Source organism: Leptonotus elevatus, chromosome 20 (genome assembly GCF_054856555.1).
Source record: "Leptonotus elevatus isolate MCC_2025b chromosome 20, RoL_Lele_1.0, whole genome shotgun sequence".
Taxonomy (NCBI): Eukaryota; Metazoa; Chordata; class Actinopteri; order Syngnathiformes; family Syngnathidae; genus Leptonotus; species Leptonotus elevatus.
In genome coordinates this window covers 13,367,838-13,383,976 of record NC_141258.1, presented here as the reverse complement: position 1 = coordinate 13,383,976, position 16,139 = coordinate 13,367,838, and the positions used below count along the sequence as shown (strand labels likewise).

At 39.8% G+C, this 16,139-nt stretch overlaps 1 protein-coding gene across 4 annotated transcripts in view; it reads left to right on the top strand.

Moving 5' to 3' along the window:
- The window catches only part of dnah9 (dynein, axonemal, heavy chain 9), a 180,119-nt gene that overhangs the window by 48,073 nt on the left and 115,907 nt on the right, over positions 1-16,139 (top strand). For all 4 annotated transcript variants that reach the window (XM_086064347.1, XM_086064346.1, XM_086064349.1 and 1 more), the window contains 6 exons: positions 766-922; positions 3,702-3,806; positions 9,698-9,855; positions 10,201-10,339; positions 13,604-13,891; positions 15,928-16,138. In XM_086064347.1, coding sequence (XP_085920473.1) covers positions 766-922; positions 3,702-3,806; positions 9,698-9,855; positions 10,201-10,339; positions 13,604-13,891; positions 15,928-16,138 — 1,058 coding nt within the window. The remainder of the gene's footprint in view (positions 1-765; positions 923-3,701; positions 3,807-9,697; positions 9,856-10,200; positions 10,340-13,603; positions 13,892-15,927; position 16,139) is intronic.

The window sequence follows — 16,139 nt, the reverse complement described above, 5'->3', positions numbered from 1 at the left end:
TACAATGATCCAAAGTCCAATGCTTTTCAATGCACAGATCACAGAGAGCTTACTTACGTTATCTATTATTGAATTAGCATATAGCATTTTAAACTAGGTGGCTAATATCGGCTAATTTATGCTCAGTTGTTTGTGCTGTATGAGACATGCTACTTCACAACAAAATGATTATAGGTAGGGAATAGAGGGCAAACAAACAGTACAATTTCACTGGATTCATAACACAGTTACCTGGCTGGGGGGGAGCAGCAGGGGAAGGAAATGCGTGTGTGTGTCTGTCCCACACCGAGACCGTGGGTAATTAGCGTTCACAAGACAAAGGAAGCGAGCGAGAGAGCGAGAGAGCTAGGTTAGGTGTGTGCACACGCAGGGCACGCATATTGGGTTTTTTTCACACGCGATTAATCATGTAGCTTTTCTAAAAGATTGTGTCAATATTGACCTGTCCTTAGTAAAGTGTTTGTTTAAAAAAAAAAAATCTTTCCAAAGGGCACTTTTTTTGAGAGAGGGCAGACGGGCAAGGGTGTGAGCACCACTAGGGTCTATCTGTGCACACCAGTGAATTCTAGCAGCCATAGTAGTAACTGACTTGGTTCCTTCTTTCTGTGGTAATTCAACAACCCTGGAGATAATTGCGGTAAACAGAGACTACTGCTTTTGTTTCCACTCACACAAGTCAGTTCAATCAGTCCAAGGCTTTTTGTGTCTCTACGAATGGCTGACTCCAGTGTTTTGTGGTGATATGTGTATCTTCTTTACTTTTAGATGTTACATCACCCTGACTCAGTCCCTGCACCTGACCATGAGTGGAGCTCCGGCAGGGCCTGCAGGAACAGGAAAGACCGAGACAACCAAAGACTTGGGGCGAGCGCTCGGCATCATGGTCTATGTATTTAACTGCTCTGAGCAAATGGACTACAAGGTGAGTCAACAAGTCCACACAGATGCTTTTACATTTGAACTGGTGCGCTCACACCAACCCATGCTATATATCTTTCCATCTTTGTCTCTGTCAGCAGTATGGTATGCATTTGTCATTCAATGTGTCAACCATCTTCCCGCCCTTCTCTTTTCAACTTCCCTCTTTTCATCTTCTTTTTCCTCCCCCCTTTGGAAGAAGAGCTGATTTGCTCCAACCTGACAGTTATTTCTTCACTGAGCCTTGTCAAAATGCCCTCGCTGCACCCTGGCTGCAACCTGATTTATTATTCACTCATGTATACTCTTGCACACCTTCTGCATATAGAGTGGTCAAAAGAGGCATAAACATAATCTTGAAATCCCGCTACCTCCTGCTTCCTCAGACAGGTGCATCATTACAGTATCCAGGCATACAGCACCCCTGGCTATACACATTCTAGGAAGGTGTCAAAGAGAAGTGGTAATATACTCCGGGAGGAACACAGGCTCTACAAACTGGCATCAGAGCCCCACACTGTTGCTCATATTCACTTATGCACTCGCGTACACATTCTCATACGCTCACAAGTTGAATCAATCCTCCAGTCAGCTCTGTTTTGCGTCAGGAAAGGATTCCTTTGGCCTGTAATTGGAGAGAAGTCAGCTGCCGCCTTCATCTTGCTCCAGCTACTCCCTAGAGGACAATTCACAACTCAGAAGTTGATGCTAGAAAAAGTTAAATGTGGGTGGGAAGCATTCTGACCGCTCATTTTGCTGTCAGTGTCTTGTTTTAGTGGAGTGACTCTGGGTTTATATCCTCCATTTAGTTATATGTTCCAGCAATGAATTGACATTGGCTCTCAAGTTGTTATATCAAAGGTATGCTCACCTGAAGGTGCCTACCGTTTAGCTGTTCTGGCTGGCGTCCGGCCGAATCCTTGTTCCTCTAAAATTATCACTTTTCAGGAGACCCCATAAATAGAATTTACTGTTTGTCCATACTATTAGGGTTTCTGAATCTTGGAGGCCTGTGGAATGGACAAAAGACATGCCCGTTAAATATTGTTGCCAATACTCATGTTAAACTAAATATAGAGCTGTGAATATTTTAATATAGTTAGCATTCTTTTCTGACATTTTTTCTGTATTCCTCAATGAATAATGCATGATTTGTAATGCAGCATAGGGAAGACATGGGTGTTGGTGCACTGCAGTCTGGTATTGAGCCAATCATTTCGCTAACCATAGGCGGTGTTTGGTGCCACTGACAACTGTTGAGGGAAGTGATATTTGGACACCACTGCTAAATGGTCATACAACAATATTTTCCAGCTTTTGCCATAAATTGCTTTAACAACATTTGCCTTTCTAAAAAATAAAAAAATAAAATAAATAGATAAAAAAATAAAATAAAATAAAAAAAATGAATTTAACCCCGTAAACGCCAGGGGTATTATTTGCATTACAGATATTTTAAATAGGGATATTTGACATTTGTGGTGTTTTTCACCAAATTTAACCATTTTCCCATTGACAGATGTGGAAAATTTTGAAAATTTGGAAAAAAGGAAATTCTTGTACTTTTGCTAGTTCTCTCATAAATGCTTCCCCCCCCCCACCCTCCCCCCGAAAAGTGCTAGCATGACAGAGTGAATGGTTTTATACTGGCGTGGTAATCATGATCTATCATTGAATATCATTGAATATCATTGAATATCATTGAATATCTGAGGGTATGTATACTTTGACTACTTATGCCTGCTAAACAAAAAAAACAAAATAAAAATACATCTGTGAAATTTTAATATGTTTTAGAGAACATGTGCGAGATTACATTTTATGGTCTTGTGATCCCCAAGGTCAAATTATATGTTAAAAAAAAATCAAGGTACTAAAATATGAACCAAATATGCCCCAGATTTTTTATCCTTGCTTAATTCCCTTTCCAACAATGCATTTTTTTTTATGAAGATTGACCTATTAGGTGAAGAAATATAAGCATTCAAAGGAAGGCAGCCATGTCCCTTTTTGCCAAAAATGTCAACATTTGGCAGGCCGTCGCTTTCACACCCCTGCTCAAATTGACCTCAAATTTGGGGTTTTGTGTTATGCCATCATTATCGACAAGTACTAGAGGTGCACTGATCACAATTTTCTGGCCGATCACCGATCTTTTAAAAAGTCTGATCTGCCAATCCCGATTTTTGCGGATCTGGATTTTTTTCATAACAAGCAGAGTTCTTCAGAGTTCCAATCTTATTTGATTGGAAAACATTGAACAATATCTGTGAAATAATACAAACAGATTGTTTTAACTGCAAATTAAGTAGTTCTCTGAAATAAAAATGAAAAGCCTATTAGTCATCTCAACAGAAGAGGACAGTGGCTGAATTTTTCAGACCTCTGAGGAGGGAGATGAAATCGGTGGAAAATATTGGCTTATATTTAAGGGATCGGCCGATCACCGATCCCCCAAAACTAAGGAACTCGGGGTCGATATATCGGCCGGCCGATCGATCGATACACCCCTAACAAGTACACCAAGTTTTAATAAATCAAAACCTGCTTGATTAAACCCATTGCGTGATTTGTCATGGAACAACCCTGTGGCTAATTAAGGTTAGGGTTGCACCTGTTTTTAAATCTGATAAAGGTGGTATGATTATCCATCCATCTATTTTATACTTTCCACATGAAGAAATAGATTTGTAACATACTAGTCTGACTCCACTGTCATATACTAACCTGGCTGTCCGTTTCAATATTTGCCTTCATGGTTCTCTTTTTGTTCTGTCCATCAGTCCTGTGGAAACATCTACAAAGGTCTGGCTCAGACAGGCACATGGGGCTGTTTTGATGAATTTAACAGGATCTCAGTGGAGGTGCTGTCTGTGGTGGCTGTACAGGTAAGAAAATGTCCATGTACCATTTGAGATGCCCTCAACTCCAACACTTAACTTTGTTGAAATGTCTTTGAGCATATCTTTATTGAATAACTTTTCAGATTTGCAAAATTTGTGTTTTAATTGTTTTTATCTTAGACAATAGACATTGCTTTAAAATTCTATCAAAAAGTTAAACAAGCCAGGCTCACTCAAATGTCCTGCAAAATCGGCACTGACGTTACTTTGTTTCATCAGGGGGTGAATTCTGAAAATTCTGCAACAGTAAACAACAAGCTTATTTAATTTTTATTAGAGAATAATCAACAAGCCTTTTTGATATCCCCAAATTAATTATCAATCAATTAATTGTCAAATAAATGGATGCCATTTTTAGACTTAGCAGCCCAGAATGAATGACTAAATGAGTCAATCAATCAATTAACGAATTAATCAATCAATCAATCAATCAATCAATCAATCAATCAATCAATCAATCAAATCTTTATTTGTGTAGCACCCACCTGTAGTTTGTTGATCCTGGAATACCCGACACCAAAGTAGATGAAGTTTAAAAGATTGTTAAGTACATAGCATGACTGCCAAGGCAAGGCGGAAGCAAAGCCGGCTTCGTTCCTCAAACAAATCTCGTACACACAGAAGCATTTCAAGACTTGCATGTGTCCAAGAGAAGACGCTGAGGACGTTTAACGGCTGTAATGTATATGCCAAGCCTGGAGTGGCGCTGTAGCACAGCCACAGGGAGTTAACGGAAAGCGTAGACGAAGAATTAGCAAAGAAGACAAACACTTTTTTTTCTAACTTTATTGCAATCTGCAAAACAAACATACTTTGCATGTATCAAAACAACATGGAAAAAGACGGACACAGGAGAAATGACAATAGCGGGTGATTCAAGTACAACATCGCTTGAATAAAGTAGCAAAATATTTTGCTGCAAAAGCATAAGCAAGCTGAGGAGGCTGCGTAAAACTACGACACAGCTATCCGCCATTGTTGTTGACAGACTGACGGTTCGCGCACAATCACGCGAGAATTGGCGCATACATCATCAATCTGCGACAAAACGGTCGTCATCGAGGTACGACCATTACGTCATCGTTGGAGGAGTATCCTACACAAGCTGTTCAGACGGACACGTACGGGGCACGTTTTGAAATCTTTCCACTCTGGAGCCCAGTTTCAAAAGTGATCGGTTTCAAGCTTCGAAACCGCTCCGTCATGTGGACGAACGGCTTAAACGGTAAGAAACTTGTGAGGATACATTGGAACTGGCTTTCGTCTGGACAGGGCCTGAAGCTCCGGGTCCAGAGAAAAAAAAAACTGCTTTTAAGGCAAATTTTTGGAGGTGTATATTATATACAAGTGCATATATACACATAATTTTACAGTAATACTCTACATTCCCCAATTCCTTTGAAAATATAACATACTGCATTTACACCCTGGCCTCTACATTTATGGATTGATGTAATTCTTAATCAAGTCAAAAATAAAAACCTAGAACTTAAAACTCATGTGACTTCCTACTGATTTCAGGTGAAAACTGGGACAACAGTGATAGTTACTTGATTAATATGAATTGTGTTTATTATGTGAAAGTAAACAATGATTAATCATACAAGCAATTGCGGCAACATTGAGTGCACTAGCAAATTAGCTGTGCAATTGCAGTCTGTTAGTGTGGAGTTTCAGCAACAACATGATGTCAGCTATTGTCATGGTTTGGGTTGGGTTTTTGTTATCTTTTGGGTTTTGTCTTTGATCACTTCAGTTGTGTTTTCCATATGTTTCTTTTCAGTGTCTGTCTTGTTTAGTATGATCATTTACACATGTGCTTGTCATCTCACACCCTTGTGTTCAGCCAATCAGTTCCCTCAGCCACGTGTGTCTTGTCCAGGTATCCCTTCTTGTGTAATTAGTTGGTGTGTATTTAGGCCCCGTCCACACGAAAGACAGTTGTTGTTGTTTTGATACATGTTGTTTTGATACATGTTCTGTAGATTGCAATAAAGTTAGAAAAAAAAGTGTTTGTGTTCTTCTCTGATTCTTCTTCTACGCATATACATTACAGCCGTTAAACGTCCTCAGCGTCTTCTTTTGGACACACGCAAGTCTTCTGTGTGTACGAGATTTGTTTGAAGAACGTAGCTGGCTTTGCTTCCGTGTGGACGGGGCCTTAGTCTCCTGTTTTTGTTTGAGTATTTGTCGGTCCATTGTCGTATTCACGTTTTGTCGTTTCCCCCATGTCTTGCCATTTGAGTTTGCTCACATTTAGGACCTTGTTGTTGTTGTTTGTTTCCTAGTCTGCACGTTGTGCACCACCTTGTTTTTGTTTAATTAATAAAAACCCTTTTGTTTTGGGCTTTACCTCGGCCTCCTCGCTCTGCCTCCCCACACTTGGGTCCACAACAGCCAACCCTGAAAGCTATGGGAAGTTGAACTACAAAATACTCCAGGAGTAATATTCTACTCAGTACAACAAAAGGAAGATCAGCATATTAACTCATTCACTCCCAGCCATTTTCATTGAAGCAACCCACTTCTCTCCCGGCTGTTTTACTTTTTTTTTTTACTGATTTTGCAAGGCCCACAGATTAGTTCTATGGCTATAAAAACATGGAACCTACCAAAAGAAAGATTAGACTCTCTTCTTTTATCAGGAAAAAAGTATATTTCTATCTGTTTCAGCTGTGCAGCAATTAGCATTAGAGTAGTTTCATAATTATTCACAAATCTGGGGAAAAGAGCTTGTTGCAGCATGGCCCTGATTGATCTCTTAAACTCTGCTGCCATCTGCTGGCCGTTTTTTGTAATAACTACCATTGTTTTAAGCGACCTCTTCAGGTCACTAGCTACATCAAAGCCTTCTGTCTGCTATAGTATAAAAAACATTAAAAACGTATAAATACGTTTTTGTGACCATGGCAATATTTAAGTTACGTTTTTTTGTAGCAAATGAGAGTAAAAAATGGGAGCAAAAAAAATCTAAAATGATATTTAAAAAAATAATGTTAAAGGATTTTAACATAGTTACACGGGAATCATGAGTGAGAACACATTATCCCTACCAGGATAGGTTTTCAATCTTTTATGCTTTCTGTCACAATGATCCAGTCAGCTCCAGTCTACACCATCCTCTACATCATACATAGAACCAGAACTATAAATGCATCTGACCTAGCTAACCCGTTAGAAGTCAGGCAGTTTCTGTGTTTCAGCTGATGCTCGCTGTTCTGTCATTGCGCATTCTGCCATCCCACATCTAAAGATGCCTTCCTTTGTGGTTGTGGTCTCACGTGCATTCATATCCTGCCTTTGCCCATTTTCACATAAATTTTCCGCAAATGGAACACGGTCATGAAGTATCATATACAACTGATAAAGATGCTGATTATGATGTGTTGATAATAGTGATAGTGCTCCTTAGTCCCTGGCTCATTAGTCACTCCTCTATAAAACAGTCAGTGCTATGCCCTTGCCTTTCTGTTATAGCTGCAATGAAAGTCAAGCAGTCTTCTCTTCAAGACCCTGCAAGTGAGCGTGGAGAATTTTAAAGAGCCACAGAAATGACTAGGTGTTGCAAGGTTTAATGAATAATAAATCATGGTGCCTTATATGTGGAAAAGTAGACCTTGAAAGAGGAGCATCAAACCTGTACTGTGACAGTCAGCACCCTGTTTCACTGCTCGGCTCTCACCATAGCAAGCGTAGCCCAGCACAACTAATCCATCCTCTTAAAGTGGGAACAGCTCCCGTCGCGGGGTGACATCCTCCTTTGCCAGTTAGGTCTGCTACGACGCAGCTGGTGGGGTGAGTCCCGTATTAGGATAGCAGATGCAAACAGACGGCGGCCAGATGTCATATCATAAAGATAAATTGGTTAAATTTGATCTTCGTTTTAGCCAACACCAAAACCACTTTAAGTATATGCACATTCATCCAGAATGGTGTCTTATTGGGTTGAACATGAATGTGGTAAAGTGTACCTAGAGTGAGCCAATCATATACGCCATATTGAAGCAGCACCGTTTTGCTTTTTCCCATCGTCTCTCTCTCTCGTGTTAATACGAATGAGTGATCTGTTACGAGTACTCATCCATGAAGGGATGTTCTTCCTCTTTCCAGCTGTCAACTGTGTTACACTCTTCTACCCCACCAATGTTCAACTCTTATTATTCAAACTCCAAAGAAACCTCTAAATAGCTTTTTAGATCGCTAGAAAATGATACATTTATCAATTTTTACTATTTATTAGGGATGTTCAATAACACTTTTTTTTCCAGACCGATACCAACCAGTACAAATGTTCACTCTCTGATGACCTGCCAATCCAGAGCACCAATACCTCTAGTGAATTTAACGCAATAAAAATTGTGAACAAAGCTTGTTTTTTTTCCTGAGAGCTCAGTATCATTCATTCGGCAGCCTTCCCGAGTCAACATGTCATCATCATGATCGCTCTCTCTTTTTTTATGCGTGTGTGCATGTGTTTGCTCTCTAATTCACCTGAAACCAGTTATAAATCCATGACCTTTCACCTTAACCGGATACTTCAGAGTCCTGCCAGAGTTGTGAAGTTGTCAGGAGGCCAGAGGAAGGATCAAAGGAAGGAAAGATGAAGCATAGTGAAATCCAACACCAACCAGGCACCACCCTCTACCCACAGTTATAAATCCAGAATCTTTCACCAACCCCAGGATGGATGAAACAGAGTGAGATCCACAAAACGCCAACTTCCACTGATTCAGCCACCAGTGGGAGAAGCAAATTCTTTTTGAGTTTCAGTATATGCTGGTGTGGTGGATCTGGCATGCATGATAACCTCCACCAAAGAGGGGAGTCGTCGACCTTGGCCCGACAAGGCAAGCAACAGCCCCCCCAGGGTCACCTAGACCACGGCAGCACAAGAGCACAACCCCCTGGGCCCCACAGGGGCCACCGGCCGGAGAGTTGACCCAGGAGTCCGGAGCGCCCCCCACCCCTGACACAGCCGACGCCCCTAGCCTACCAATCCAGAGTACCAATACCTCTAGTGATTTTAAAAATTGCGAACAAAGCCTTTTCTGTTTGATGCAGATGATTCGCAGATGTCATTGTACCACAGTATAGCACCAACGACTGCAAAGGAGACTTGATGTCAGATTTTTCCTTTTTTTTTCCTTAAAGAAATAGTATGTAATAATTAGCGCCATCTTGTGGTGAACTAATAATTCATTAATTTTAAATGGGGTATATGCCATGGAGGAGACTTCCGACTTCCGACTCCCGTATGTCACACACCTACACTGTTTCCGGTTACTGTTTGCGACATATAGGCCGCGTCCCAATACTTGCACTTCCACCCTTGTGCTAGTGCTGGGCGGATTGATCCAAATATCGATATTATCGATACCAAGTCACTATCGATATCGGATCAATACTGTAACTATAATATTGATCTAGTAGTTTTCAGTTTGGCTCTTTTATGCACTGCTGAGGTTTGGTCAAATAGATAACAGGCATGTCACAGCAGGCACAGGCAGACTTGCTGCCACTCTCCCTCCTCCGCTTCTGCGTTTTGATCATGTGCCATCCCGTGATTTAGCATCTCATATTTGTAGGAGATTGCCTGAACACATACAGTATTGTTCTTGAAAAAAATGTGTTCTGTATGTTGTTTTCTGTTTTATATATGCTGCAAGATAATCTCTAACATCTTGTTTGCTTAGGTTGAAAAATTTCACAAAAGAAGTGCAACGGAAGCAACATTTTTAGTTGTTATATATATATATATAATTTTGTTAGTTCATTTTTCTTATGTTTCTGTTCTAAATGCATTAACTGTTCTAAATGAAGCATGACCATCCTGTTTTTGATCTATTGTGCTTTATTTGCTTTGTACTCTTGTGCAGGTCAAAAGTATTCAGGATGCCATTCGAGATAAGAAAGAGCGGTTTAATTTCATGGGTGAAGACATAAACCTTTGCCCAACTGTGGGCATCTTCATCACGATGAATCCTGGTTACGCTGGTCGGACTGAGCTTCCTGAGAACCTAAAGGCTCTTTTCAGGTCAGTCAAATGGCTGCAGGCAGCACTGCTGAAAGCTGCAATTTGCTCTGTAAAGTGCAAACAGTGTCTCTGTGGATAGTCCTCCCTGTGTTTTTCTATTCTTAATCAGTGGTGCCACACCAGCATCAGCAGGCCCGCTTGAAGGATATTGAATATAGACAGCCGTAGAAACATCAAATTAAATTTTTAAGAAAGTGATATGGAGGTGCATATGATAAACCTGTCCGTCAGATTTGATCAGACAATGCAGAGCTCACTAAAGTTGCCATTCAATTTAATCCTGTTATGTGATCATACAGTCTAAATGATCTTCTATTCCAGTGTGTTCTTTCCACTTTTCCACAGACCTTGTGCCATGGTGGTGCCAGACTTTGAGCTGATCTGTGAAATCATGTTGGTAGCTGAGGGATTCATCGGTGCCCGGGTTCTCGCTAGGAAATTTATCACGCTCTACACACTGTGCAAAGAACTTCTTTCAAAACAGGTAGTCACGAAAGTGGAATGATTAAGTTTTGTAATTATCCTTCAATGTTGCATTAGGAAGCTGTTGAAACTTGTTTTTGTGGTGTTTTTTCAATTTAAGAGAATAACTTAGTTGTCAAATTTGAATACAATTTTGCCAGGGGATTTGATGTCAGCATTATAATTAAAGTTGTAAAAATCTACTGATATATAGTCACAATGGAAATCGATAGAGGGAAATAATTTTAGGAGCTATGGGCCTAATTTAGGGCCATACTTCACTCGTTCCATTATATGACTCCTTTGTGTACCTAAGATTAAGGAGATTATTTTATTTTCACTTGGGTTCAACCTCAAAAGATAAATAGAAAGATGAGCAAACACAACTTTAGTTTGAATTCCCACATATTTTATGTGAGCAAAAGGTATGGAACAAGTAATAACATGTTGCTGTTTTTTTTGTATGTGTTTTGTCTACATTGGATATTGGATGAATACCTAAATTAAAATTTGAGTTTTGTCTGTGAAGACCACAATTATACTCACACCCTAGTGACTAAAATGGACAGCAGCTGTCTGTTAAGTGAAAAAACAAGCCATTGTTGCGCTCCAAGAAGATGAAAGATAAGTCAGTGGCATTACACAATAATTGCCCATTGCTTGTGCAACCATTTAGAATGACCTTATTATTAAATAACACTTTGTGTACTAGCTAATGGGTAGAGTAAGGAAAACAACAGCACGTATTGCAGTCGACTTTCTGCACAAGATTTAATGTACAAAAGTCAATTAACAAAAATAATAGAGAGGGTAAAGCTTTAAGAACTAAATGATCGTGCTCATGATCCCCAACAGGAAAATGCATCTGTCACTCACTGAGCCTAAGGTCTTGGATTGGGCTTGATGGCTTCTGTTGCAAAAAACTCATTAACCGTAACCGGTGAACGGTAATGATGATGATGGCATCAGCAAATTTAACTCAACCAAATAGGTTGCAGTAAGAGATCAAGCAGCAAGACAATGACCCAGATATTTGACTGACCAAGCTAATCACCAGACTTAAGCCCCATAGAGCATACATTTAACCTGCTAAAGAAGCAACTAAAGGGAGTAACCCCCCAAAATAAAAATCACAAAAGAAAAATGCAAATGTTTTGTGATATTATTGGGTCACAGGATTGATGTCCGCACTCTGCTATTTGATCGAGCATCGAGAGTCACTACCCATCACCTAGATCGTGAGCTAGGCTTCTGGGGCTCATCATTTGGAAATTTAAATAACAACATGAAGATATTCTGTCAATTGTGGCATTAAAGAAAGATGCATTTTCTGGGTTATGGCAAAGCTAGCTAGCTAACTACACACTGTAGTATAGTATAGACATATAGTATGCGCACACGGTCGTAACTGCCGGGAATATTGCCTCACTTCCCTTGTTAGGACTCCTTAGCTGTTCAATAACCTGCCTGATGTAAAATGGTGCACCGAAGGACCTCTAAGCTGTCTAGCGATGTGCCTGATAAAATACACAAACTGAGTACTAAAATGCTTGCATAAACGTCGCAATAACGTGGAATTTACAACAGGAGGAAAGCATTATTTAATTTCATTGGTTTAAAGGATATCCCCTTGAGATGCATCATCTCATTTTCAAGGGGGTCCTTCCAACATATACACATGACAGTAATATACAAAATAAGGTAAATATTGGTCCATAATATAAGACAACATTTAAACAAACAAATACACTTATACCAAACACATTCACACCCAATCAATCTCACTCACTGCCCCACTAAACCCAGCCTCCTAGTTATCAAAAATCTTCCACCATACATTTGTACATATAATAATACATACTATATGCATGCATATAGTTTCACAATATCAGGTACACAAAGCACTGTGAATACATTATGAGATAAATAAATACATAGGGAGTATGTCCTAATCAAATGAGTCCAACAGAATATACATTATCCAATAAAAACACGAACAGGATGTTTGACAACGAATAAACAGAGATGATTTAAAAGTATGTAAAGTGGTTTAGTGATCTAAGAGAATGATGTAGATTATTCCATTCTGAGGGAGCTTTATATCTGAATGCACACCGACCAATTTCTTTCTTAATTCTTGGTGTAAAGAAAAATAAATGATCAGTATGACTCAAGTTAGATTGTAAACTGAAAGGGATTAGGTAGGAATTGCTTCAAATAAGGAGGAACATTAAAATACATACATTTAAAAGTAAATAACAAAAAGTGAAATTTCCTGCTGGCCATCAAAGAGTCATACATTATACAATGGTGCGTCCTATATGGACACCTCAGAATAAATCTACAAATGCTATTGTACAAAGTATTGAGAGGACGCTGATTTGATTCAGAGGTGATACTATAAATAATATCCGCATAATCAAAAATTGGCATCAACAGTTGCGACACAATTCCTTTCCTTACTTGAAAGTTGAAACATTCAATAGAGCGATAAAGTGACTTAAAAAACTATAGATTTTATTCAGAATTGAATTAATATGGGATTTTAAAGATAAATTAGAATATAGACAAATGCCTGAATATTGAAATTATTCCATTATCATTGTAGTTTGTAGTCACCCGAGCTCTACAACACGACCATCTATCAGTATTGGGACAGAGCCAGAAGTGATAAGGCTTGGAGAATGGTGTACCAGAAAGTTAGCATACATGGTAAGTGTATAGCCTATCAAGAGGAAAAAGAGTGGGTCTGTGGTGCATCAGCAAAATGGGTCTCCGTCATTGACGAACTGAGAAGTTTCCGTTAGTACTGACCCGGTTATTGATGATTAAGTTGACGGACGAAAACCCTCTTCCGGCAATGCTTAGTTCATAGTTCGTAAATTTTTCAGTTTCCCATCATTTGTTAATCGGCAGCGAAACGGACGCCCGTCGTTGATAAATTGTCAGTCCTTCCGTCAATATTGACAGAAGGCCTACCTCTGGTATTTAGGAACAAATCAGATTTCACTTAACAACTTTTTCTATTTCAATTATATCTGTTCCAATAAATGTATGTAGAATGTGGTGTTTCAGTATAAACAATCTAGCTATATTCCAAGTTTTGTATCTGATGCAATGGTTCGAAAAATGGATGGATGGATTTATTCCTCCATTATCTTTTGAGGTCAAACCCAAATGTTGTCTGTGTGCTGCTGCTGCTAAAAAACAACAACAACAACAACAACAACCTACCAGTGTTAGATACTCACATATCATACTGTATGTATTCCCTTTTCATCTGAAGGACCATTATGATTGGGGCCTCCGTGCCATCAAGTCCGTACTGGTGGTTGCTGGTTCTCTAAAGAGAGGCGATACCAGCCGAGATGAGGACCAAGTATTGATGAGAGCCCTGAGAGATTTCAACACCCCCAAAATTGTGACGGATGACATGCCTGTGTTCATGGGGTTGATAGGTGATCTGTTCCCTGCTCTGGATGTGCCTAGGAAAAGGGACTTGGACTTTGAAAAGCATGTGAAGCAATCTATTCTTGACTCGAAGTTACAGGCTGAGGACAATTTCGTACTCAAGGTACAGTAAACCTAATTTCTTGATTGCCTGCTGCACTGGATTTGATTTTGTTTACAACTAATTCAAAATGCACAAGAGTGCAAGCTGTTCTGAGACCAAGGACGTAGGAAAATGCAATCACAAGTTGTCTGAAAAGCAGCAACAAAGTCCCTTAATGGGATTTCATCTTTAACAATTTAGAAAGATATTACAGTTGTGGCACTTTCATTCAGATTTATCTTAGTTCTCAACAAAAGCTGTTTACTCCTCATCCTAATCCTCCGATGGGAAAGGGCCATTAGTGTCCAACATGTCTGAGGTTCTGGATGAATTGCGCAAATATTGCAGACGCCAATGGTTGGCTGCGATGAGGCTTCAGGTGCCTGAACTGCCGATCCGATTCCTTTCGTTATATTACATACTGATAACACATGCCTGAAAGAAAGCACCTTATGTCAAAGACGGATGAACACAGGACCACGGGAAATAAGTGCAATTTGCCTCAGGTCAAATAGACACGGAAACCACATAATAACACAACATCAATGGAGGCCGGGCTGTACCACACATCTTAACCCTGGCATTGTTTGAGAAAGCCACAGTAAAAAGGGAAAAAAATAGAAACATAGTGAGAGAGAGCGGAAGGGAGAGAATGGCAGAGCGATCAATAACAACCATCAACCCACAGAGCTTGAACTTTTACTGTCTTTGTTTGTGCAGCCAACCTTTTGATTTCAGGCAACACAGGGGAAAAGCAGCAAGGTGAGAGAGACCGCATGCCTTTAGCTTTAGCCCGTGCTAGCATTAGTCCCTCTCACATCAAAGTTGTAATCAGCCTGGGCCTTTGAGAATGTAAAGCCACCTGGGCTCTTACTGAATGGAAGGGGATGAGGAACCCCAAGGAGCAACATCGATGGCATTGATTGAGCTCGCCATCTGTATGTTTGAGTGGAAAATGGGAAGAAAGCCCTTTTTTATGCTCTCTCTGTTGCACATGCTGTAGTGGCACATCTGAACTCACAGTCAGCAGAACAATTTAAGAAATGTTATTCAATATAATTGTTAACTTCCCAACTTTGGACATTTTTAACCCTATAGATTCTGACCAGATAGACAATAGTAACAAAAGAAAATCTCCAACTGCTCCCAAAGTGTCCATTTTAGGCCTCACTAATCTTTTTGTTGCCAGTTTAAGATGAGCTCAATACTGTTTCCCCAGACCTCTGTAGTATATGTGGACCAAAGGTGTTCAATATTGAACAACTACGAGTGGAAGACAGGGTTATGGAAAATAGGGGTAGCATTCAATGAAATGTAAAATAGTCCGATCAATTATTAAAATGCATACCTCAGTGTCAGACCGTGGAAGCACTGCCTCAAAAACAAGATTATATTATAGAACAGAACAGGTCTCTGTCCTTTTCACTTATGCAGGAATGTACAGTTACTGGCGTCATTCTTTCTAGTCCATGCACAGTGAATATCTTCAATGTCATCACAGTCGCCTGCCATTCTGCACTAAATTATTTTTTATAGAAAGCCAAAATGTTAAGGAAGAGTAGATGAACCGGTGTCAGGAAATACATGTTCCTTGAATCAGTCACTGAGTTCGTGCCTATTTGCATAACACAAAGCCTCGGCCATTACCTCATTCACTCCCAGCCATTTTCACTGAAGCAACCCCCTTTCTATATTTGTATCTGTTTTCGTTTTGCAGCAATAAGCATTACACTATAGCGAAGTTTCATCATTATTCACAAATCTGTTTATAAGAGCTTTTTTGCAACATGGCCCTGGTTGATCTCTTTTACTGTGCTGCCACCTGCTGGCCGTTTTTTTGTAATAACTACCATTGTTTTGAGCGACCTCTTCAGGTCAGAGGCTGCATCAAAGCCTTCTGTATGCGTTAGCATTTAAAAAAACAACAACAACATATAAATACGTTTTTGGGACCATGGCAATATTTTTAATTAATAAAAACATTTATATACGTTTTTGAGAGCAAATTAGTTACTATAAAAATATTCTTGAATATTTCATTCTGTCTGTTGTGCTAGGTGGTGCAGCTGGAAGAGCTTTTGACCGTGCGTCACTCAGTTTTTGTCATTGGAAATGCCGGGACTGGGAAAAGCCAGGTGTTGAGGTCACTTCAAAAAACCTACCAGAATATGAAACGTCGGCCCGTGTGGGTGGATCTTAACCCCAAAGCTGTGACGAATGATGAGCTTTTTGGCATCATCAACCCATCAACCAGAGAGTGGAAAGACGG